The 27,511-nt window shown below is 46.0% G+C and overlaps 1 protein-coding gene across 2 annotated transcripts in view; it reads right to left on the reverse strand.

The window, feature by feature from the left end:
* SLC17A5 (solute carrier family 17 member 5) overlaps nucleotides 1-27,511 on the reverse strand; it is a 402,583-nt gene that overhangs the window by 17,550 nt on the left and 357,522 nt on the right. For both annotated transcript variants that reach the window (XM_086926504.1, XM_086926505.1), the window contains exon 10: nucleotides 10,006-10,096. In XM_086926504.1, coding sequence (XP_086782630.1) covers nucleotides 10,006-10,096 — 91 coding nt within the window. The remainder of the gene's footprint in view (nucleotides 1-10,005; nucleotides 10,097-27,511) is intronic.

Raw genomic sequence — 27,511 nt, forward strand, 5'->3', positions numbered from 1 at the left:
GGTCCAAAGTACCACTTTATCCGGATACACAGTTTTGGGACATTACAAAAGAAGATGGAGGGAACAGATGAGTAAGGCCCTTAAAGAATCTGCTAACAATAGGAGATTTGAATAAAGCAGGCTGAACTGGCAGCCAAAGAAAAGCAGAGATGGCAGCAAGATATCCTTTTAGAGTGCCCAAAGCAGATCCTTGATGAGCCAAGGAAAGAATATACAAAAGGACCTCAGATAGAGGGGCAGAGAGGGGGTCAACAGACTTTGCTGCGTACCATGCCACACATTTGTTTTATCTACAGGCGTATACCATTTTAGTGGAGGGGTGCCCGGCTACCAAGATAACATCACAGACTTCTGGCGGAAGGTCAAAAGTTGTCAAATTCCGCTGTTCAATTTCCCTGCAAGGAGGTGGAGACTGGGCAGGTTAGGGGGAAGAACCATTCCTGCTGCTGCGACTGAAGATCCACCCAGAGGGGAAGTCTGATCTGAGGATCGATGGCCATGCTCTGAAGGTCAGGGTACCCGACTCTTCATGCTAATTCCAGAGCTACATGAATGACTTGAGCCTGGTCATGCTTTATCTTCTTGAGCACTCTGGGCAGAAGTGGTATAGGCGGCAAAGCATACAGGAGGTCGAATCTCCACTCGCAACGAAAAGCGTCACTGAGCGAGCGCAGCCTTGGAAACTCCAATTTGCAAAACTGCTGCCATTGCGCATTTTCTTCGGAGGTGAACAAATCTAACCACGGCTTTCCCCACCTCCAGATGGAGACTCCATTTGTGATCGACTAGGCACAGACGGCTGAGTTTGTCCCGCCTGGCGTTCAGGGAGCCCGCCAGGTGATGAACTAACAGGGTTATGTCCTGATGTTCCAGACATGTCCAGAGGAGGAGAGCCTCTTGACAAAGGGTCAACGACTCCACCCCGCCCTGTTTGTTACAGTACCACATGGCAGTAGTGTTGTCGGTGAACATCTGCACCACTTTCCCCCTGAGAGAGGGAAGGAATGCATTCAGTACCAGTCTGATCGCTCAGAGCTCTTAAACGTTGATATAGAGGCCAGACTCTGCTGCAGACCAGACGCTTCTGATCTCCGCATCTCCCAGATGGTCGCCCCATTCCAGAAGTGATGCATCTGTCACCACTGTTAGATTTGGTTGGGGAAGGGAGAGGGGTTGGCCTCTGACTCAATCTAGGTTTGTTAGCCATCACAGCAGTTCCATCCAAGATCTGAACGTAGTCAGAAAGATTTCCCATATGCTGCGCCCACTGAAACTTCAGGTCTCACTGGCATCTGGCATGATCCCCTTGCTTGAAGAGAGAGGGGTGGTGGGAAGATCAACGTCTGGACAATATTCTGGATCAAATAACTTGATTCAGGCTCGCAGGGGTTATAATCGGACAACTCCTCAGTCATTCTAGGCCTATGCACCTTTACTTCTGATCTTCATGTTGTCGCAACCATAACCAGCATAGTGCTACCGCGTGCTTCTAGCAATTACTTCCGCCCTCAAAATAAAAGCACTTGTGTAAATATTGTATCCTGGTCCTGATGATAGCCTAAAGGATATTTAGGACAAAACGCTATCGAAGATGCCGCTCAATTCAAGGTGTCACCCTCATGGTCCCACAAACTATCTCTGTTCATTAATGAATTGTACGGGTACCATTAGAGTTCTATGTATATAATTTTGGTTCCTTGCACCATTTTCCTGCTGTATATATCCCTTCACTTGCGCCGTTCACCTTTCCACGAGCACTTGTGCAAAGTTTTACAGATTACATGACATTTAATGTAACAAAGTGCATTTTCTTGTCTTCCCTTCCCCCTCCTTCTCTTCAAGCAGCATGTCATGTGCATAACCTCTTAAATTGTCAATTTAAGTAATACCTGTTGAGACACTGTATCCTCCTCAACCCCACAGTGTAGAAAGGCCCCTCCTCCATAGCCACAGTAGGGGAAGAAAGCAAGCCAGTGTCTGAAGAAGTGTCCAGACCACTGGAATCACCCAGGTCCATTCGCCAGAACAGTTCTTTAAGCTGGTCAGTTAAAGGGTCCAATAGCCTCTCCCAGTTCTCTTACTTACCTTCTGGCCCAAAAGGAACACCAGGAATGAACACAGGAACAGAATTCCCTTCCAGCATCGGAATCGACGTTGGTCTGGCTCTGTGTCCACTTCGGGGATGAGGACGGGGTCGGCGCCGACCGGGGGCATGGTTGACGCCGGAAGTATCGTCATTGGGATCGACGTAGGGGAGGGTCAAGTTAGATTGGCCGGCGTCAATCCGGATCCAGGCCTGGATCCACGAGGACCCGCAGGGGTCAAAGTCCCTGGGCTCCCGACCAACTCCGTGGGACCAATAGGCGTGCTGGCGGAGCCAGGCTGCCCAAATATGTAGTATACAGCCTCATAGAACTGTTGGATCTGGGCAGGTGATGCTACGTCTCCCGGAAAGAGAGGGATGTGCAGAACGATCTCATAAGTAGGCTCCGGAGACTGAGCCGTCGAGGGATGATGCTCGGGAACCCACGTCAGCCGACCGACAGGGAAAGTCAAAGAACTCCTGTGCTTCTTCGACTTCTTGTGCTTCGCTGGCTTTCCCGAAGATGTAGGGATGACTTTGAGTGTGAGGAGTGTGGGCTCCGCGACCATTCTTGAAACCTTCCTTTCCAACGAGAACGGGAGTGACGCGAAGCCGAGCGCCTGGCCTCCAGCAGCTTTTGGGACCGCTCCTGCAAAGCCTTCGGGTTAGGGCCCGGCACTCAGAGCACGACTTTGGGTCGTGGTCAAGCTCCAGACACCACAGGCACATGAGGTGCAGAGCCGTCGCAGACTTCATCTGGTGGCAGGAACCGCAAGGCTTGAAGAAGGGTCTGGGACATCCTTGACGCACCAAGAGTCTACGACTCGAAAAAGACGTTGATGAAAAGTTGGAAAATGTTAGCCAAAAAGTGGCTATGGGTAGTTATCTCTGGATCTGCGCTAGGCTGGTGCAGATAAAGAAAGAACTGCGTGCATGGGCTGCGTCTATGTCTGTCTCGTGGTTAAATGTATATAGGTCGAAGAGTGGTCATTTTGGCTATAGTCACCTTCAAATGCCTCCTGCATGAGGGAAGATATTAGAAAGAGGACTTTCCTGAGCTCGGCTCAACCTGTCACAGAAGTGGGAATAATTTTCAATCACCTCCAGTATCCTCCAGTGTCAGAGTTTAATTTCTCAGAGCCTTTTTGGGTACCCTTCCTTAGGCGTTAGTTGAACGTTCTAGAATGCCCATTGTGGAAAGAGACTGACTTAGTTATCAAGAGGAAGGTTTACAGTTAGATAAGAGTTCGGTCTTCAAAATTGTAATAGTAAAGTGACTTTGTTTATTCCGACTTTGATCATATAAAAACAACCCATGTTAAACATAAAACCTATTCAGATGTTAAAAATATTTTACAACCAGTTTAACAGCAACACAAGACACAATTACTTTCGGGAATTAAAGATGTTACATTTTTGTCCTAACCATAATTATTACTAGTGCAATTCGTACTTAAAATACACATTTGTGGCAGTTCTTGCTCTCTTACCATACAAACTGAACCTAAAGATAAAGCTACTTGAAGTTTCTTTTCAGTAAGTGTCATAAACTTTACTAATCCTATTTAAATGTGTGTTGTTTCCATCCAAAACTGAATGAGAGCCTGCCAGTAGGTAAAAATCTTCATTTGATTGCGAGTTTTGGTGTTATTTATCGCACATGATAAATAACGATTGCAAGGGGTACATTATTTATACTGTGCGATAATTTAAATTTAATACCAGTTTGTGGGGACTAAGATGCAGATTTGGTGTTTAACACATCAAAATCCGCATCGTAAGGTAAACGCCGTACAATTTTCCCTCTTGAATTTTGGCAGGTATAGCTTGCTGTAATTTAATGACAGCTGAGATATTTAAGGCACCCGATAATTATTGGAAGCGTTAAATACAGTCAAACTCGTAATTCCAAACCATGCGTAAACAGGGCTTTACATATGGGCTGGAATTTACCAACTCACTCATAATCAGGGCATGGTAGTCTTTTCCATTTGTCTGAGCGGGACAAATGCACAATATGTGTAATGTTGTTTCGCTCTTATTAATATACAATCTGGCTTCATTATTACCAGCTGGAGTAGGCCAGAGTAGATTTAAATTGTTATTTGAGAATCTGCAGAATCTGTGAATCATCCATATATTTTTATATTTTAGAAAATGTTTGCAGAAGTACAACTGTCCAAAGTTAGCTTCATGTGTTACCTTAAGACGCGCTGGCGCAGAGCTTTCGCTTCTGGGCCCCGTGGAGCTGACACCCGGCCGAGCAAAGTGATGCCAGTCTCACTCAAAACACTAAACCACACAGACTTAGGGTCCAACCTACGGGGATTTGAAAGAGTAGTGACGGGGGCAGCAATAGAAATGAACACCCTCACAGGCAGCTCGGAGGAAAAGTGAAACCGAAACGGCCTTAGACACGGGACAGCCTAAGGGGTGCCACAGTGTAGTGAAGAAGAAGACATAACAACAGTGTTCACTCCAGTGGGCGGTGACGGAAGCCTGAGTCACTACACTCTGTTTTCTCAACTCTTTGGGCTCACCTCTAAAGCTACCTTTGTTTGATGCCCGGTGGAGCTACCTCGCGAACCATACGGGAGATTAACTCTGAACTTTGACTATTATCTACCTAGCCGGACTTCGGGCAAACGTTCCCGCGTCTCTCCTGACCTTATCTTCCCCCTCTCTCTTCCCCCAACCCTCTCTCCTCTCCGCTCCTACTCTTTCCAGCTTCTGTTCTCTGCCATCACCTGCCCCTTGTCCCCACACTGTTTCTCAGTGAACCTCTTCCCTCAACACTTGAGACGGAACTATTTTGTCTGATGCCCGATGGAGCTACCTGGTTTAGCTATAGGGGAGATGGGCCGTGGATTCCCTCCTTGGTCGTCACCTACCCAGTCGGTCTTTAGACAGACTTCTTTTCGTCTCTCCTTATTGTCTCTTCCCTTATCCTCACTTTCGCACCTCCCCTACCCCCCACTACTTTTCTCTCTCCTTTCTCCCCTCTCCTAATGTATTGCTGATTGTTTGATGTAATGTTTAATTGTTGATCTTTTTCTGTTATTTTGTTGAACCACATTGTTCCACTTCCTTTTGTCTCTTCTGTCCTCTCCTCCCGCATTCCTCCCTCTATTTTTGTTTCTCCTTCTCTCCTCTCTCAATGTATTGAGACTGAACTATTTTGTCTGATGCCCGATGGAGCTACCTGGTTTAGCTATAGGGGAGACGGGCCGTGGATTCCCTCCTTGGTCGTCACCTACCCAGTCGGTCTATAGACAGACTTCTTTTCGTCTCTCTTTATTGTCTCTTCCCTTATCCTCCCTTTCTCACCTCCCCTCCACTACTTCTCTCTCTCCTTTCTCTCCCCTCGTAATTGTATTGCTATTTTTTGATGTATTGTGTAATCTGTTGAGCTTGTTCTGTTACATAGTTGATTCTCATGTAAAGCGCTCGGATACCTTCGGGTCTAGCCAGCGCTATATAAAACTCTTCAAATAAATAAATAAATAAATAATCATCCAAACATGTTATCGCTAGCATATAACCATTTTATCCTGAACTCGTGAGGCAATTTTGAAAGAGTTATTCACAATTTGTAAGCATACTATTTATTTAATTTTTGGGGGAGTTTTTGTATAGGACAAACTTGACCTGAGTGTAGCACAGCGCTTTACAGAGTACCAAGTACAGAACATTTGCAAGTAATACACAAAAACAATGAAAAACAAAGAGGAGCAGATAAAATAATAAGCATACAGCATGTAGGTTAATAGAAGATGGAGGAAAAGATTGACGATGTAGTTCAGAGAAGGAATGGTAGGTTTTTTTCAGACAGAGGAATGCACAGTTCTTTTCAGAGGTAGTGTTGTTCAGGTTTTTGATGGTAAGGGGAAGCGCATAAAGAAATACGATTATCTTATGAGGGTGGGTTTAGGTATTTGTTGAGAATAAGGAACAACGTTTTTACTGAAGTGTAAGAATAAATTATTATCACATAGATCCTATGGCATAGCATTCCAAATTCTAGGAGCATTCCCGGAGAATGACCGGGAAAGTGATTTTTCTTTATTAAATCTAAGTGGAATTAGGAGTAGGGTGTTTGAGCTTCGGACAGGTCTCGTTCATCCAGACTTTGAAAGTTTGTTTGCAAGGTAGTTAGGTTTTTCAGTATAGAGAGCGTTGTGAATTATGCAGGCTGTTTTAAACATACTTATCACCTCAATTAGTAGCCAGTTGAGTTTCTCAAGTGTGGGTGCAATGTGATCATAGCAGCTTTCTCCAGAGAGAAGTCCAGTCACTGCGTTGAGTGTGGATTTCATACGTATAAGGTGTATTTTTGGGATACCAGTTACCGTTGCGTTACTGTAGCCCAGCTTGGAGTTGACTAGGGATTATACTACGGTCTTTAGGTCTTCAAGGGCGGTGAGTGGTTTAATCTTTTTTAGGTGTTTCAAAGTGTGAGAGGCACTTTTTGCTGAGTCATTATTAATGGTCTTTCAAACTCAGGTTTTTGTTAAGTGTAATTCCTAGTGACTTAGAGTTGGAGATAGATAGTTTAAAGTTTAGAGCAGTTAGGTTGTTGAGTCAGTTATGGATGGGATGGGACTTTCCTTTTGGTTAGATGCGGAGGAGTTTGATTTTGTTGGGGTTGAACTTGGAGGGTTTGTTAGTCAGTCATGATTGTACCACAGACACAGTGCTGTTTAGGTGCTGGATGCCTTTGGATGATGAGGTTTTACTGTAGAATCGAGTTTCATGCATACAAGAATTGTAATGACTTCATCTTCAGAGATTTTTTTTAAACCTGGTCCAGATTGAATTGTTTTTCAGTTGCATGTGATTTTGGTTGGTGTTCTGGTTCAGTGATTAGGGGTGTTTATTTTTTCAGAGAAAATTTACCAAACTCTTCACAGCACTTAACAGAGTCATCAGTTGGATGTAGCGGGAAACAGGAGATTTGCTGTTTGATGATGTTGAAAAGGTCTTTAGGCCTGTTTCTGGAGTGTACAAGTTGGGCTCGGAAGAAAGGATTTCTCTCTGTGGGTATGTATTTTGTATCTTAGGCGTTTAGCTCAGAGGAGCGGGAGATTGGTCAGTGAGGGTTGTATCCAGTTTCTTTCAACTAGTCTAAGTTGTTGTCTCTCTTTGTTAAGGTCTTTATTAAACCAGGATCTGGAAGACATGGTTCTTGATTTTTAGTTTTAGAGGGGTGACAGTGTCTTTACATAATTAGTAACAAAGGAGAATACTACTGGCTATTTTTTCATCGAGCTCTCAGCTGCACCAACAAATGCCTCTCCTATTGTACCAATGAATCTACCTACTTGGGCATAAAAGGGTCTCAAAGAAAGCAGTTGGGTATGGGATTTAAAAACAGAAGAAAATACCCAAAATAGATTTACCAAGTGCAGGAAAGAGGAGACAGAACATCAAATTTCGGAAGTATGGCATATCAACCGGCCTGAAAATACTAATTCATAAAAAGGCACTACTTTGTTCTCACCGACCCATTGTAAAATGATACAACACTTCGAGCCAAGCCAACATCAGTGAACAACTTGACTAAGATCCTTTTTGTACTGGGTTGGAACACAAGTTACATAGGGCCCGATGTAGGTAAATCTTTTTTACGACTTCATAAATACCGATTCATACCGAATCGGTATTTAAGAAGTGGTAAAAAAGAGAAGGGCAGATGTAGGTAATTTTATTTTAAAAATTACCGAATCGGTAATGCCCATTGATTCCTATGGGCATTGAAGCCCATAGGAATCAATGGGCATTACCGATTCGGTATTTACCGAATCGGTAAATACCGATTCGGTAAATACCGAATCGGTAATGCCCATTGATTCCTATGGGCATTGAAGCCCATAGGAATCAATGGGCATTACCGATTCGGTATTTACCGAATCGGTAAATACCGATTCCAGCAAGGGTGCAGGGGGTGTCACTTTGACACCCTCTAGCACCCCCAATACTGGCTTGTGTGCCGTTGGCACACAGACATGCCCTAAGGGCATGTCTGTCTGTCACATGGCATAGGTGTGCTTGCACACATGTGCATGCACACCTGGATTCGGTATTTTAACACCCAATTGGATTGGGTGTTAAAATACCGAATCTGAAAGGCCTGTGGGACTCAGAAGAGTCCCACCTACATCTGGAAGATACCGAATCGGTAAAAATACCGATTCGGTATTTTACAGATTCTGTAAATTTACCGATTCGGTAAATATACCGAATAGGTAAATACTGGCCCCCTACATCTCAAAGTGCCAAATACCGGTCGGAAACGGCCGATTTCGGCCGTTTCCGACCGGAATTTGCCACCTACATCGGGCCCATAGTCTTTTGTGATCAGCCTGGGATATTAGGTCATGTTATCTAAACTTAATATAGCGCAACGAATCACCCCCGCAGGGGTATCTCGGCACTGAAGCGCAGTCCCAGAGGAGAAAGGAAAGGTTAAAAGAGCCAGGTTTTAAGCAGCTTTTTGAAGCAGACAAAATCAGAGCAGACGTGAATGTGAGATGGAAGTCTGTTCAAATGAAAGGGGCTCAGGTAAGAGAAGGATCGACCGCCATGTCTGACTCTGCGGATACGGCGTGGGCAGGGCAAGAATTGAGCCTTAGATCTCAAATTTCTGGTGGGTTGATAAATCAAAACTTTGTTTTGTAGATATGTCTTTGAAAGCTGTAGGACCCCCCAACTGCTAGGGGCATCCCTAACAACCCAGGTGCAGGCTTAAGAAAGTTTAATGATGGAACCCCAAACAGGACTCTGCATAGAGACCAACTACTGAAAGGCACTACCTTATTGATGCTATTTGCATGATTTCTTTTGAAGTCAATATCGGATCACAATATTCTAAAAGGTCCATGATGTAATGCCACACGCTGTGAAGATCAATGCGTAGTAAAGGAATGCGTGGTAATGTCATACAGCCCCCTGAAGACCAAATGTATGAGACCCAGTGCAATCTTTATTTAGAACTTTTTGCCAATTACTTGCACTGTGAAGGGTTACATTGTCCATTCATGAACCAAAATGCGAAGAAGAGATTTACAGTTCATCTACTAGAATATCGTTCAGGACAGAGATCGAGGTTACAGTCATACATTCTAAGCAAGGAATACAGTGATTAAGGGCTGGCTTGAAGGTTTCAAATTCTGTAGTTCTACTCTAATGAAAGAAGCATGACCTTTTCATAGAGGATAAGGAACGGACATACACTTGGATTCACTACATACATTTTTAAGTAATACTTTATTAAGAAAACAAGTAAAGAAGCATTTTAAAACTCCGAAACTTTACAGACTTGTGCTTCTCTCATCATATTGATCTACTATGCTTTCTCAGGATACTCTTCTTGATCCCTTAAAGCACTCTGAGCAAAGTGATGACAGGTGTTTCACCTACAACCCCCTTCACACATTTAGGCCCGGATTACGAGTTGGTCATTATAGACCAACCTGTGGGTAAACCCGTTTACGCAGGTTTTGGAATTATGCACTGGTTGGAATTTACATATACAATAATTATCGGATCCGTTAAATGCCTGAACTTTCATTAAATTTGGTCAGGTAAAACTTGCTGAAATTTAACGGGGGGAAAGCATACTATATTTACTGTATTATGCAGATGTTGGCACGTTGAACATTAAAATCCACATGTTATTCCCAACCAACTTGAATTAGACGTTATTTATAGCACCAGATAAATAATGTACCCTTGTGGTATCGTTATTTATCAGGTGCGATAAAAAGCGACTAAACTTGTAATCAGGGCCTAGAATAGGTATTCTGTTTTTCAAATGAGAGCATAATACATGTAAACAAGGACAGTGAGTGAAATTACGAATCCCCTATGAAGCCCATTAATGAAAAAAAGACTAATTGCGTAGCAGCTCATATAACACTTACATTCGGAGTTAGAGTTTTAGCGACAATTGGTCCAACCATTCCAGGAATCGTAGCAAAGGTATTTGTAATTCCAAGAAGGAAGCCTGCATATCTGTTGAAAAGTTATAGAAAAGCAATTTATTAAAATTGCCCTTGTTGCATTGCACACTATCATACAAGATCAAATATGGATGCTGACTGAAATAACCCACTGTTTAAGTACAAACATATTGGCTATTCACTTTCAGCTGTTGCTATTTCTTATTTTAACTCTGAAGTTGCAGCAACAATCACTATTTCTGTTATTAATGGAGAACAATTTAATGTAGTGAAACTTACCTCTTCCAGCTTTAACAACCAAGTACCATAGGAATGACACGAATACATGACTTGATGACTGTTTTGCAAAGTGTCTATCCTAAATGCATGCTTATTCTGTTAAACATGCTCACAATTACTCAATTGCATCAAAAGTCAGCTACATAAACAAAATAAAAAAGCAGTACTTTTCATAAGAAGAGGTTCAAGAACCACTGTAGAGTCTCAGCGCAATGTGGCATAAGCGTCTGGGTAAATGGAAAAAGGTCTAGAAAAGTGCGTAAAGAATATGTAGTAACCTACTCTAGGAAGACACAATATTATTGACTACACATTTTTATCAATGTTGCAGGTTGTGGATTTCTTCTTTCTTCAGCCAGCCAATCATCTTGCGATGCTCTCATGGGAACAGGATCACGCGTACATGAAAACACAATGACTCTACAGAGCACTTTCAATGTTGAACCTATTTCTTATCACCTAGAGATTTCCTTTAGTCCACTTGTATTTTGTTTTCTCGTTCAAAACTACTTTCCCATGAAGAATCTTCATATCTACCATTCTAAAAATCTTTTCAATTTATGCATTAGCAGCAAATGTTGTCTAAGTAGAAACATTTGCAGAATTTGGATGTAAACATTTATGCAACTATTATTCTTTACGAAAAAAACATTAATGGAAAGATCAAGAAATAAACACTTGTGCACATTTAGCATTTTCTAGTCATGCCAGGCAATGTTGCTTCAGCTAGTGAGGCCTAGTAGTACAAGTAAATATGGTTGTTTACTACAATGTGTGCATTTTATTTTCCTTAACCCCTTGCATGCTTGTGACGGAACCGTTCCGTCACAAGCCTCGGGTGAGCTGTGCTTGTGACGGAACGGTTCCGTCACGGCCGGCTCGGCGCGCCTGCGCAGCGCTGATTTCGTGCCTGCGCGGCGGGTTCCATTGAGCGGGCGCGTTCGTGACGGAACCGTTCCGTCACAAGCACAGCTCACCCGCGAGCCGTGATGGAGCGGTTCCGTCACAAGCACGTGACCGCCGCACGGCCGCCCTACCCCCTTAGCGCTGCGGCGGAATAGCCGCAGCAGCGAAGGGGTGAAAGCCTACATGTTAATTCTGCACATTAGTATAACATTATTTTCTCTATATTATTAAAATTCTACCCCAGTAGCAACTTTATGGGAATTCTTATAAGACAATAACATTTTTATAAAAGAGATTGGTGTTGGGATGTTAATTCCTAGATGTGGTTTTACAATGCAGCTCTAGCTAAACCTCCTTTGATGACGAGAAAACGAGCTGGCAAAAGTACCACCAAAAGAGGGGCTCTGGCTCTACCCACGTTAGATGACCTGACTACAACATGTGGGTGAGCAGTACTTGCATGGTTTCGTTGAAAAAGAGTGTTTGTGGCACTTCTATTCACTCTTGGAGGCGTTACTGCACTTAATATGGCCAGTGCATTCAAACGGAATTAAGCAGCGGTGAGCAGAGCTGAAATGTTGCATGACACATTGATGATTCATGAGCATACGCAGTCGGTTCAGTTCAACAAGCTTTATTCGGTACGTGTAGCAACCAAAAGTGGAACACATATAAATATACAAGCAATTGGATCCAATTACACAAATACAATCTAATTAAATACATTAAGACCAGTCAAATACGATTTAAAACATGATACTTTTCCTCGCATGAATCGATTTTAAAATAAATGTCGCAACATAAAAACAGATCTTGGGGTCTCTTTAGTGCAATCAATGGGTTCATAGCAGCATTAGTAGTTCTCACAGTATATTGTTTAAACAGAGGTTTTAAATAGGCGAGTCTATAATGCAAATAAAAATCACAAAAAAAGTAAAAAATGCATAGTGCACTCTTTAGAATACTCATCACATGGGCATGAATTGATAGGCCGTATTTTCATTTAAGGAAATGCAACTAAGTGATGAGCAAAACCCAGTCTCAGCCTGGTTAGTACAAAACGATGCGAGGGCCTTGTAACAAATAGCTTTAAAAGCCATCAGTGTCTAAAATCGATTGGTACAACAGGAATGTAGGTCGCTTCCCAACAATTCTCATATGGGTCTTATTTTTATTAGTCAGAAATATAGCCATAATTTCTTGTTTAGACAGGCCTGTCACAAAGGTTGGATTTTCCTGGATCTTAATTCTGAATAAATCCCTATTTATATTTTAACCAGGGAATGGATAAACTATTATTCAGTTGGAGGCAATCCTGAATAATAATTTGGGTACATGTTGTCTCCTCTTTAGCCCAAATAGATTCCCAGAGTATTAGAGGTCTCAAAGCAATCACATCAGACAAGTATCCTAGTCTCACTTCTCGATGTAGAATCTCAGAGGATGCGGAGGCAGGAAGGCATAAGAGCTGTTTTAGGAAAGAATTTTCCTCTATTTGCAATGCCTGATTAGAATTATGGCCCCACACCACAGCTCCATGTAATGCAATTGAAGCGCCTCTTGCTTTATAAATATCTATCATGTCCTTATTACGGCGGTCCTCCAGTTTGGTTGCAAACCAGAAGACACACATGTGCGCTCTTTAACATCTTTGCTCAGACATTAGAGATTATGTGTGACTAATTACCCTTACCAGAAAAAGTAATCCCTAAATAACAAAAATTGTTAACAGCTTCCACTCTCGCATTATCTACAAAAAATGGTTTATAGACCGCATACCATAGTGAACGTGTTTGCCTTATTAATTCGCAATTTCCTTCCAGTAATAAAATCTGCAAACTTATTTATTAGTCACTGTAAGCCGACCGGGTTCTGGATAAAAGCACAGCATCATCTGTACAAAGCAGAACCGGAACAGCCTGACCTGCAACTTGAGGTGCATCTGCCTGCACCAACTTGTGAACTGTATCAACTTCATTCGCGGATGACTCGTTTGACCCTAAAGTTTGGTGTACACTCACCCCATTGGCCATACCGGACTCTAGTTGTTAACTTCTCGTATAACCTTGAAAAGAAATAGATAGGCTCCGGGGCACCAAGATTGAGTAGGACTGGCCAGAGAATGGCATGATCTACAACGTCAAAAGCACTACGAAGGTCTGCAAAACATAAAAATAGACTCCCTTGTTTAGCACTCGTATATTTACCCACTAAAAGCTCTAAGTTACATTGTTCTGTCGTACCTAGCCCTCTTTTAAAACCATTTTGAACCTGTGGTAAAATCTCGTTCTCCATTACCCACTCCTCCAATCTTACCAATAAAACTCTACTTATCACCTTTAATGAGGAGTCTAGGAGAGAAATAGGACAGTCATTTTTGGCTTACGATTTATCCCCCTTTTTAGGTCTCCACCTCTGCCAATGCGCTTGCGCATTGCAGATGTCGAGATTTATAGAGTTGGATCCACGAAAGCTAAACCAGGCAGATTGCCCCGAGTGCATGTGCTCGTGCACGTGCTTTCTATTTGCTCTCCGAGCCGCCTGCCACGCATCATTGCATCAGACCCGCCACAGCAATGCCGAGAGCTTCACTTCAAAGGGATCCGCTCCCCCGCCTTAACACTTCAAAGGAATGCGCCCCCCCCGCCCACGCAATGCCAAGAGCATTTCCTGACCGCTTTTCATTTCATTTCACGGCCGCTTTTTTAAGTATCCTGCGTGTCTTTTGCGCTTGTTTATTCATCCGATTCCTAACGTATGACATGTACTGAACAGTTATGTACTAAACCTGGCAGAGTGGGTGCCCTTTGAACTTCTTGTTTTTTTTTTGCAAGCACGCATTTGTCCTGATCAGAATTGGTGGAAAGCATCAAACCACCAGATACTTAATGCCACTGCAATCTCTTTTTGATTCATTTAGTCTTTTTCGTCTATTTATTTCTTGAAAGCGAATTATTTTCTCCCATTACTATCTCTATTTGAAGAGAATTCGCTCACAATGGGGTCGGCTTTGAAAGTAACATTTACTGCCTGTTGACAGCAATGCCATCAGTTGTATTATTATTTTTTTTTTTTTTAAACCTTTATTATCAAATGCACAGTACACAGCGTCTGCCTACAACCCAATCGGGCCGGCCGCGATGACAATCGACAGAGCAATCAACCACATTACGTTGCGGACAAAGCCATAAATCGCTTCATTACGGTGTAGTGGCAAAAAACATCATAAAAAGGATCACAGAGGTTTCATTTTATAATTTTGATGAAGTTCAAACAAACGCCAGAAACACTCACATGGTGAAAACAATGTCTAGAGCACGGGAGGGGGGAAAAGGGGGAACCAATCTCTAAGAATAAAAACAGTTCTTCAAGGGGCGGGGAGATGGCAAAAAGGAGCATTAGAAAGGAATGGTAGCCAGTCTAAGGGAAAGTCAATTACGGGGACGAGCGAATGTTAGCGGTGTAATCAAGTGGTGGGGTACAGATGTCTCCACAGTATTCGTTCCATTGTGACCAGATCCTACCCCATTTCTTGGGACGGCCCGAGCCTCATACACTGTCTTTTCCCGAAACATGCACCAATCCATGTTATCTTTCCAGGCACTTATTCCAGGTGGTCTGTGGGAGCCCCAGAGATGCGCTATATCCCTCTTGGCAACCATGTTGCCCAGTGTGATCCAAAAGGTCTGAGCGGCCGTACAATCCGTAGGTTCCCACACATTAAGCTGGCAGCGCCTCGCCTCAGGAAGGAGGGAGACCCCAGTGACTCGTCCCATAACATCATGCACTCTAGACCAGAAAGCGGAAATAACCGGACATTCCCATAGGATGTGAAGAAAGGTGCCATCCATACCACAGCCACGCCTACACAACCCATCAGTTGAGAACCCCATCCGAACCAGACGCATACCAGTCATATAGACTCGGTGCAGGATCTTCAATTGCACGAAACGAAGTCGAGCCGGAATAGCCACCTCCCTGGGGGAGGAAATCGCCATTTGCCAGTCCTCGTCATCCAATTCGGGCCATCTGCTGTCCAAGAGGCCCTGAGTTTCACCAGAAGATCAGCCCTGGTGTTAATGAGCTTTTTATAAATTAGAGAAATCGTACTGTCCGGCACATGGCCGTCCAGAATACGATCCTCCAACAGGGACGCCTGGGGGACTTCCGTCCCAGGGGGAAAGGCAGAGAGCAGGGCGTGACGCACCTGAAGATAACGAAAATACTCCTTATCGTCCAGTTGATACTCTACCTTCAGGGCCTCAAAGGACTTTACTGTGCCTCTGGCCCAAAGATCCTCCACCTTGCTAATACCAATCATGTCCCACCTGTCAAACAGGCTACCCAGCCGCTCAGAGTCATACAACGGGATCATGCCCGTCAATCTATCACTCCAACCTGTGGCCACAGTCGCATCCTTCCATGCACGCACGGTGGATTTCGTAGGTCCAGTCAGGAGTCGGAGCGGTGCCTTCGAGTATAAGGCCCTATTGAAGTTGCCGCCCGACAACAGAAGTTTATCCATAGCGAAAGCGGGAGTGGGCCCTGGGGAATACGTCACGTGGTTAATCGCACTCAATTGTGAGGCCCAGTAATAATGCCTAATGTCCGGCAGGTCAATGCCACCATCGTACCATGGGAGCGTGAGTTTAGATAGGGAGATACGAGCCGGTCCGTCCCAAATTAACTGCCTCTGAAGGCCCTCAACCTCACGGAAGTAACGGGAGGGAACAGGGTCAAAAAAATTCTGTAAGGCATATAGAAACCTAGGAAGGGACATCATTTTAAAAAGTGCCGCCCGTCCCAGTGGAGATAGAGGCAAGCCACGCCACCTCCGTACATCTTGCTTAAGGCGACAAAGAGGAGCATAGAGATTACGGTCATAACGCACTGAGGAGTCCATAGAAATGAAAATTCCCAAATATTTGAAGCCAATATCTGCCACTTGGATCGGGAATCTACGAGGTAGCGGAGGCAGCACCCCCGCTATAACATAGACACATGATTTGGTCCAATTAATAACGAGCCCGGAGTTCTTCCCTAAAGAGGTGAGAACATCGAAGAGCACGTTGAGGGACTTCTGAGGTGAGGTGAAATAAAGAAGAATATCGTCAGCGTATAGCGAGACGCGATCCTCCAGGTCCGGTGTCCACTGGATCCCCTTAATCGAGGGCTCCCATCGAAGCCACGCCGCGAGTGGTTCTAATGCCAATGCGAAGAGAAGTGGAGAGAGCGGGCACCCTTGACGGGTGCCACGCCCCAATGTAAACGATTCAGAAACCCTGCCGTTAACTACAACTTGGTCCAACGGTTGTTCATATAGGAGCCGCACCCACGCAATAAAGCTAGGGCCAAAACCAAACTTGGAAAGGGCCGCCCACAAATATGGCCACTCAATGGTGTTGAAGGCCATCATGGCATCCAGGGAGGCCACGACAGCAGGTTCAGTAAGGGTCTCAGCTCTCGCGAGAACACTGTGGAGTCTACGAAGATTGAGCGCTGTATTCCGATGGGGAATAAAACCGGACTGATCCGGATGGATCAAGTCGCAGATCACTGTCAGTAAATGATTAGCAAGGACCGTGGCCAGAATCTTAGGCTCGGCGTTGAGCAACGAGATGGGGCGATAAGAGGTGCATCGATCGCGAGGCTTGCCATCCTTGTAGATGACTACTATGGTAGCAAGACGCTGGTCGGAAGGGAGGAGGCCCGCCTCGAATGCACCGACAAACATAGTGCGCAGATGGGCCGCCATTTTGTCCGGTCGCAGCTTGTATAGCTCGATAGGTAAACCGTTGGGCCCCATTGCTTTGCCTGATCGCAAGGACCTAATGGCAATAGCGATCTCATCCACCGTGATAGGTGAGTCTAGAGCTGATCTATCCTCCTCCGACACACAGGGCAGCGCGATATCACGCAAAAGCAAGCGGGAGTCAACCTCATCCCGGTCACTCACAGATCGGTATACTGTTTGAAAATGGTCCACAAAACATTCAACAATCTCCCCCGGATCAGTCACACACACACCAGTCTCACGGGTTATTACGGGTACCACACGATTCAGTCTCTCAGATTTGTCTAACCACGCCAAGAGCTTACTAGCCTTATCACCCACATCATAAAGCCGGCCCAGCTGATTCATACGCATCACTTTAACAGCGTCAGTTACCAAGGCTCTATAGTCTGCCTGTTTCAGCGCTAAGGAGTGCCAAATTGCAGGTGTAGCATCACCACCCAACTCACTTTCAAGCGTAGTAATTTCCGCCTCAAGAGCTGTCACAGTTTCTCTCCTGGCCTTCCTAACAGCCGCAATAAGGGACAACGCGGAACCCCGTATAACGGTTTTGAAAGCCTCCCACAAAGTCGTAGGGGAAGCGACTGATCCCTCATTCTCATCAAAATAACAATCAATTGCCTTAATCAGGTCCGAGCGAAGCTGAGGATTCCTAAAGTGCCAGGGATGAATAGGAGGGACCCTACCTACAGAAGAGCCTCCCACGGAAACCTCAAGTAGCAGGGGGGAATGGTCAGAGATACCCCTAGGCAGATGCCGGACCCCACGCACCAAGGAGGCGTTAGCAGTTAGCATCAGAAAATAGTCGATCCTCGAGAGGCTGCCGTGGGCACCAGAATGAAAAGTGTACTGAGTTTGTGTGGGGTGCAACATCCGCCAGACATCCACTAACCCAAAAGTCTCAATCAGCTCAGTTAGCCACATCTGGGACAACAGCAGAACCCTAGGGGGTAGCCGGTCACACTCGCCCGAAACCACCAAATTAAAGTTTCCACCCATTATAAGGACACCATCCGGAAGCCCTAGAAGAGTTTTCCCAAGGTCTGCATAGGTGGTAGCCTGGAGTCCCGGAGGAACATAAACAGCAACAATTACAATCAGCCTCACCTCCCATCTCCCCGAAGCAGCAGCATATCGACCCCGATCGTCGAGAGCGACTTCATCTATCTCAAGGGGCAAGGAGGATTTCACCATTATACCAACCTCCCGGGAACCGGATGTAAAACCAGCGTGCGCCACCAGTTGGTATCCTCTGCGATCTAGGGCTTTACAAGCATTCCCTATCAAGTGGGTCTCTTGGAGTAAAACTACATCAGGGGAATGGCGTCTAATAAATTGAAGCACAATGCCACGCTTAATCCTGTCTCCCAGACCATTAACGTTCCAAGACAGCACTTTCATGTCACCCCTCCCCATCCCTGTAAGACCCCCAAACCATCCCCTCCCAGAACCTCAGAGCAAGGATACAAGCAGAAGAAAAAGTACCATGTGAGAAACAAAACATAGAACACAAAAATCGACCAAACCCCCCACCCACCCCCAAACCAAGAACCCGTTACAACACCCCCCACCCTGCACCCCTGCTGACTCATAAGCCACCCCAAACTGCAGTGTGCCTGTCGCCCCCTCAGAAAATCTACACAAAGAACCCCTGAGGAGGAAGGGAGAGACAACCCCATCCCGCCCCACCCCTGGGCCTAACAGTGAAAGCTTATAGAAAATACTCTGCAAATAGTTACGACCCAGGATCGGACCTCAGGACCCAAATGTCATTCCTGTGCCGATGCACCTCCGTCCGTGCCGCCGGGGCCCCCGCTCTCGGTGTTCTCCTTAGGCAATGACTCCAGCCAGTCGCTAACACTGTCCGGTTGATCAAAAAAGAAAGTACGTTCTCTATACTCGATGCGAAGGCGAGCTGGGAACAGCATCGCATATTTAAGTCCCAAGTCCCTCAGTCGACGTTTCACTCCCAGGAATCCCGATCGTTGCCGCTGCACTTGAGGAGTGAAATCAGGGTATATAGAAATGGAGCTGTTCTCAAATTTCAGTGGGCCATGCCTACGAGAGGCCTGAAGGATGGCGCCCCTGTCCCGAAAGTGGAATAGCCTAGCAATAATAGGCCTCGGGGGAGCCCCCGGCTTGGTCTGTCCACCCGGGAAGCGGTAGGCACGCTCAACCGCAAAGAACTTGCTGAGCCCTGCGGGAGCAAGTTGGGTCACAATTAAGTCCTTGACCAATAGATCGATAGAAGCAGCACCACTGTCCTCCGGTACCCCGACCAGGCGGATGTTGTTCCGTCGGGCCCTGTTATCATACTCCTCCATACGTCTGGCCAGCAGATCATGCGATGACCGCAGATTTCCGATTTCCGATTGTGCGTCCCCCATGTCGTTAACCAGACTGGTAGCTTTAAGGTGCAATGCTTTGACCCTCTCATTGGTCTTAGCCAAGTCAGCTCTAATAAGGGTAACATCAACCGCCACTGTGTCTATCTTGGACACGATGGCCTCATACTGTTGACCCATATCTGTCTTGAGTCCAGCAATGGCGGCCATGAGGTCCTGAAGGGACACCTCCGATGTAGCCACCAGGTCCGTCCTCGGGTCCTCAATACTGCGGCCAGCAGCACTGGGGGAGCCTCTTGGTTGAGTATAACGATCTATTACGTTAGACTGGACTGATCCCCCACGATTAGTGACTTTTGTCCTGCGCTTCTCCAGCTCGGGTTTCGTCGCCATATTGGAATCAGCACCCCGATGGGTCTTCCCGGTCCTGGTGAAATGGCAGTGACCCGCTGGTCTCCAAAGCAGCACTTAGACGAAAAATCGCAGACTGTCGGCCCAGGGCTATGGTCAGAACGCAAAACTGGTTAGACTACCGGAGCCAGGAATGCAGATTGCACCCTTGGTAGTCAGCCCGGAGGTGGAATGGAAACCGAAAGTGAAAGTGACAACACCACCGGTTGAGCAGATGCCAGGCGACCGTTGTTGTTGAATTACTGCTCGGCCATACAGAGCAGCAGAGACCCCGGTCCCGTCCGGGGCTAGGCCAGAAAACGTAGGACGACGTAGAAATGGTTCCCGAAGTCCGATCCCGGCCCTGAAAAGTGCGGTAGCATCAGCACGAGTAGTACTTCAAAAGCCCATCAAAGTAACCAGGATGTCGGAAGGATAGATCGATGAGGGCGGCGCGGGTCTCGGGAGCTCTCTGCTCACGCGACCATCTTAGATGCCCGCGTAGCTCCTCCCCCTGTATTATTTTTTTGACGTTTGAAAGACCGAGGGAATGTGCTCGCTTTCCATAAACTTCCTCCGTGGTTCCTCCCTTCGGGCGATATATGGCATTCCTAGATGCGTGTTTCCTTTAGTGACAACGCCTTGGTAATTCTGGTCTAAGGACCCCTGTGCGGTGCTCTGTGGTGGTCTGTGTTCTCCGGCATATTTAAATTCTTGGCGACTCCGCCCCATGGCTGTCCAAACACACTCTCTCCACAGGCCCCAACATCAAAAGAGCTAAGCCGAGGCCACTGGAAATTGGAACCACAGGGTTCTGTATATCAACTTCACCACTGTGATGGGCAGTGATTTCTTTCCATGATGCATCTTTTCTTAAGATCTGGCAGGTGTGTCTCTGTGCATGTAATGGGGAACACAGCAAGATGGCTCTTTATTTGCAGCACCACCACAGCACCACTCAGCACCATCGCATTATCACTCAGCACCACCACAGCATCACTCAGCACCACCACAGGATCACTCAGCACCACCACAGCATCACTCAGCACCACCACAGCATCACTCAGCACCACCACAGCATCACTCAGCACCACCACAGCATCACTCAGCACCACCACAGCATCACTCAGCACCACCACAGCATCACCCAGCACCACCACAGCATCACTCAGCACCACCACAGCATCACTCAGCACCACCACAGCACCACTCAGCACCACCACAGCACCACTCAGCACCACCACAGCACCACTCAGCACCACCACAGCACCACTCAGCACCACAACAGCACCACTCAGCACCACCACAGCACCACTCAGCACCACCACAGCACCACTCAGCACCACCACAGCACCACTCAGCACCACCACAGCACCACTCAGCACCACAGCATCACTCAGCACCCCCACAGCATCACTCAGCACCACCACAGCATCACTCAGCACTACCACAGCACCACCACAGCACCACTCAGCACCACCACAGCACCACTCAGCACCACCACAGCACCACTCAGCACCACTCAGCACAACCACAGCACCACACAGCACCACTCAGCACCACCACAGCACGACCACAGCATCACCACAGCATCACTCAGCACCACCACAGCATCACTCAGCACCACAAGAGCACCACTCAGAACCACCACAGCATCACGCACCACCACAGCATCACTCAGCACCACAACAGCATCACTCAGCACCACAACAGCATCACTCAGCACCACAACAGCATCACTCAGCACCACAACAGCATCACTCAGCACCACAACAGCATCACTCAGCACCACAACAGCATCACTCAGCACCACCACAGCATCACTCAGCACCACCACAGCACCACTCAGCACCACCACAGCACCACCACAGCACCACTCAGCACCACCACAGCACCAAGCAGCACCACCACAGCACCACTCAGCACCACCACAGCACCAAGCAGCACCACCACAGCACCACTCAGCACCACCACAACACGACTCAGCACCACCACAGCACCACTCAGCACCACCACAGCACCACTCAGCGCCACCACAGCACCACTCAGCACCACAGCACCACTCAGCACCACAGCACCACTCAGCGCAACCCCAGCATCACTCAGCGCAACCCCAGAATCACTCAGCGCAACCCCAGCATCACTCAGCATCCCCACAGCATCACTCAGCACCACCAGAGCATCACTCAGCACCACCAGAGCATCACTCAGCACCACCAGAGCATCACTCAGCACCACCACAGCATCACTCAGCACCACTACAGCATCATTTCTGCACCACCACAGCATCATTCTGCGCCTCCACAGCATCACTCGGGGCCTCCACAGCATCACTCGGGGCCTCCACAGCATCACTCGGGGCCTCCACAGCATCACTCGGGGCCTCCACAGCATCACTCGGGGCCTCCACAGCATCACTCGGGGCCTCCACAGCATCACTCGGGGCCTCCACAGCATCACTCGGGGCCTCCACAGCATCACTCGGGGCCTCCACAGCATCACTCGGGGCCTCCACAGCATCACTCGGGGCCTCCACAGTATCACTCGGGGCCTCCACAGCATCACTCAGGGCCTCCACAGCATCACTCAGGGCCTCCACAGCATCACTCAAGGCCTCCACAGCTTCACGCAGGGACTGCACAGCATCACGCAGGGCCTCCACAGCATCACTCGGGGCCTCCACAGCATCACTCGGGGCCCCCACAGCATCACTCGGGGCCTCCACAGCATCACTCGGGGCCTCCACAGCATCACTCGGGGCCTCCACAGCATCACTCGGGGCCTCCACAGCATCACTCGGGGCCTCCACAGCATCACTCGGGGCCTCCACAGCATCACTCGGGGCCTCCACAGCATCACTCGGGGCCTCCACAGCATCACTCGGGGCCTCCACAGTATCACTCGGGGCCTCCACAGCATCACTCAGGGCCTCCACAGCATCACTCAGGGCCTCCACAGCATCACTCAAGGCCTCCACAGCTTCACGCAGGGCCTGCACAGCATCACGCAGGGCCTCCACAGCATCACTCGGGGCCTCCACAGCATCACTCGGGGCCTCCACAGCATCACTCGGGGCCTCCACAGCATCACTCGGGGCCTCCACAGCATCACTCGGGGCCTCCACAGCATCACTCGGGACCTCCACAGCATCACTCGGGGCCTCCGCAGCATCACTCAGGGCCTCCACAGCATCACTCAGGGCCTCCACAGCATCACTCAGGGCCTCCACAGCATCACTCAGGGCCTCCACAGCATCACTCACGGCCTCCGCAGCAGCACGAAGGGCCTCCGCAGCATCACTCACGGCCTCCGCAGCATCACTCACGGCCTCCGCAGCATCACTCACGGCCTCCGCAGCATCACTCACGGCCTCCGCAGCATCACTCACGGCCTCCGCAGCATCACTCACGGCCTCCGCAGCATCACTCACGGCCTCCGCAGCATCACTCACGGCCTCCGCAGCATCACTCACGGCCTCCGCAGCATCACTCACGGCCTCCGCAGCATCACTCACGGCCTCCGCAGCATCACTCACGGCCTCCGCAGCACCACTCAGGGGCACCACAACATCACTATGCGCTACCACAGCATCACTGAACACCACAGCATCACTCGTCGCCACCACATCACTCCGCGCCATCACAGCATCAATCTGTGCAACCATTCAACAACAACTGGTTCAAATATGTTCTCTCAATGTTTCAAGCTTTATTACAAATGTCACAAAAAAGATGTTAATATTTCATTTCTGTTCTTGAATTTTCGTCACAATAAAATACACTGAACATAATCTTCACAAAAGTTATTTACAAAAATTTAAGCTATTGCCATTATAAATTACAATCAATTTTATTTAAGTATTAATTATTTAAAAAAACTTAAAAGCCATTGTTATTTGTAATATCAATACATCCAAGTCACGTAAATACAAAACATGTTGCATTACAAATGCTATAGGTGTCACATTTGCGACAGTTATAACTATTGGCATTGTAAATGACAAAGCTATTAATTTAGCTATTTTCAAAACCAACACACAAATTAAAAAAATTGTCATTTACAAGACCAATAGCTCAAACTTTCATAATGCGAGACCTATTGCATTGCAAATGCTTGTTATGAATTGGGATAATAATCGATTGACCCCAAGTAAGTGGGGTATCCTTGGTAACTGCATAGTTAAAAACTCTGGTGAGTATAGGTCCCCATAGATCCGGTACAATTTTTGAAACCACTATGGGGACACCATAAGGACCCGCGGCTTTTCCTCCTTTACTACCCTTAATTCCTAACTCATCCTCATCAAGCGTAATGTTAAGAGGAATAATTGGCCAATTACAATCTATTAAACTAGAACTTTTAAACACATCCTGCTCTAGTGAATTAAAAATACTGGAGAAATATATCACCCATTCCTCACAGCTAACATGGGACAATAATTCCGGGGAAGATTCATTTTTGAGAAATGGTGAATTAACAGTTTCCCAAAAAAGCTTATTATTGGATGAACCCGCAGCCGAAGATAATTTGTCCCACTCCTCCTCCTGGAGCTCCCTTTTCCTTAACTTAAGGGCTAGTTCGTAGTCAAATCTTATTTTTTGGACTAACTCCTTGTTCCTTTGCCTACTACAGAGAGCCTGTTTTAACTGGAACAAAGACTGTGTACTAGCATGGTTAACCCATCCCTGCTTTGTGGGGGTTCATCTCTACAAGGTGCTGTCATAATCTTATCAATAGTGCCATCGATTTACTAAAATTAGTTAATATTGTTGTAGGCTTAACTGCATCTTTAAGACAGTCCAAAATCTCCATAACATATTCTTTACCTATCTTATTTAAAACTTCTCCTCGATCAATCTCCTCCCATTTAATTCTTGGACCATTTGATCTGATCGGAGTGATATTTCCAATAGCTATTTGTTGCCCTAAATGAATATTGGCATAATAATACACTTATGATCACTAAGCAACAGTTGAGCAATCCTCGGAGTAGAGCATAAATGTATAATACTTGCAGATATTAAAACATGATCAATCATTGTATTTGCGTTTCGTCCGGTAAAGGTTGGTATCTAACTGCCATTACCATCTTGTGCACATTGTACTAACTCTAGATCAAATTCGACCAGCACTGTATTTAAGGTATCTCCATAATTGTTGTGTGGGAAGTGTGGGTAATCATCACCTTCGTCACTCTTATATCCACAAACTTCAGTCATAGACAGTGGGCATATAGGTATATTAAAATCCCCTACTCATACAATTGCAAAATTAGTATTCACTAATTTGGCCACATTATCTAGCCCCTTCTCTAATTCAAGTGCTACATTATGGCGAGTCGAGCCAAAGACTTTGTTATAAAAATTAATTAGCAGAACATCCCGACCATCTTTACAACACATCCATAATATCTGCGAATGATCACCTATTTCGATAAATCTTTTAAGAACTGCAGGCAATTTATTTGACCGGAGGATTAACAACCCACCTTTAGCTCTACCTATAGGGGAGGGTAATGTTGGTAAATCATAGGAGGTGAACCCTTCAAAATATACTTGGTCAGTACTCCAAGTTTCGTGTATACAGATAATATCATATTTATTGATAAAATCTGCCCAACCAAGTAAATCCTTATTTGCCAGTCCGGCTATAGTCCAGGTAACAATAGTATAGCCGTTTACTGTCAAATTCCCTACATTGTCATCAAGGTAATCACATATACTAACATCCTCTTCACTAACAAATGAGAGCATTACAGGTGAATTTATAACATTTACTGGCAGATTCGCTGTATAATCAGCAGGGTGATCACATAAACAGGCTACCTCCTCACTGATAAATGGGTGTATTACAGATGGATTTGTAATATTTGGTTGGAATTAGGCATAGTTAATAATGGCTTAACAGCATTAAATACACTGACTCCTGTCATCTCTTCTTCCATCGACCCAACTCCATTGTGTGTAACCTACATTTTGGGAGACGGACAATACTAAGTCAGTCATTTTCGAGGAGTGTACTAAGGGCTTAGAATCTATTAGACACTGATAATGCATATAGTTTTTATTTATTTATTTAAAAGAGTTTTATATAGCGCTGGCTAGACCCGAAGGTATCAGAGCGCTTTACATGAGAATCAACAATGTAACAGAAAAGGTTAAACAATTACAAAATACATAAAAAAAATAGGCAATACAATTAGGAGAGGAGAGAAAGGAGAGAGAAGAGTACACAGAAAAACATTGGAGTCATGATATGATGGTACAACCGCTCTTTCCAGAGTGTTCCTAGCCCAATTGGGGCTCCTAAAATTAATAATAATGCAATCACCTTGTAAGTTCTTATTTAGGGTATCTAATCCGGCTTACTCTTAGAGTATCTGGTCAGCACAGCCCACTAGGTAACCACCGTTGTTGTTTAGCCAATGGACCACTATGTTTTTTAAAGTATGATCTGATTCCTTTTGGTCCGAGATACATTCGCTAGAACCGTCACATATGGGCAGCATTCGGGGGGTACATTTATACAGATGCCAGTACCTCCCTTAGGGGTCCTCTTCTCATATTGCTTATTCAAATTCATAGTCATCTGGGTTCTCTCTGTCCTGTCTCCTCCAGTATAGCATGGCTGATTATTCATGGTCTCATTCTGATTAGGATGATTTGGGACCACAATGGGGCCATTTTCGTTCCCTAAGGGTATTCTACCCTGGCCCCCACCATCCCCATTACTGGCAGCTAGTGTACTAGTTACCACCTTGGCTTTAGTTATGTACCCTGTGGAAATTGGTCAATATGACCCTTCAGTATCCCATTCGTCTCCACCCGGATATTTCCATCAATATACTTTAGTATATTACATAACTTAACTATTTCTCCATTCAATGTGTCTAATTTGTTATGGCGTGGCTTAAGTGATTCCTCCAGTTTTTGGGTTAAAAGGGCTATAATCTGGGTAGCTTGTAAATCCGTCAAAAGTCCTTGTTCAAAGGGATCTTCATGAATATCAACTATCGTATTCTGTAATGGGCCTTTCTTATTTTTACTATTAGTCCCTGTTTTTATTTGACTTTTTTTTACAGCCCCTTTTCTTTTAGGGGTAGGTGATCCACTAGGCTAATGTAATTGTGGTGCATCAGTCTGCAAGTGTAGATCTATACCAGGACTCCCTATACTCTCTATTGTCAATGAGGTGCCTTGTTGCTTATTACAGAGAGCATCCTCAACTTCTTGCTGATTTATCCCACTACCTACCCCAACCACGTCTTCCATCTTGCTGATTTATCCCACTACCCACCCCAACCACGTCTTACATCACTATGCCCACTCCTAATGAAATACGACGTTCCGCCCTATCAATTTCAACATTATTTGCGCTAACCACGCACACTAGGTAAGAGTCAATGGTGGCAAATGGGGGGTCAACTACGAGTTGTTGTAACTTTTGTTGCTTACACTTCGCCATTCTCGTTTTTATTATACAGCTTTGATAATAAAAGCTGTATCAATACAGTGAAAAGTGCTAAATGCAAGTTACAAAATGTTGATAAATACCAAATGGAGAAATAATACCTTAATGGTACAGACCGTAACCTTAAAGTACAAGGTGCAAAATGCAAAAGTGCAAAGTGCCAATAAAAACGGAAAGGCAAAGTACCGAATACCAAATACGTTAATTTGTAGGGGGAGGTGGGGGGAGGGAGGGAGAATACCGAGTACCAAGTACAATAAAAAAGAGCTAGGTACGATAAATC

This window comes from Lissotriton vulgaris, chromosome 6, assembly GCF_964263255.1.
Source record: "Lissotriton vulgaris chromosome 6, aLisVul1.2, whole genome shotgun sequence".
Lineage (NCBI taxonomy): Eukaryota > Metazoa > Chordata > Amphibia > Caudata > Salamandridae > Lissotriton > Lissotriton vulgaris.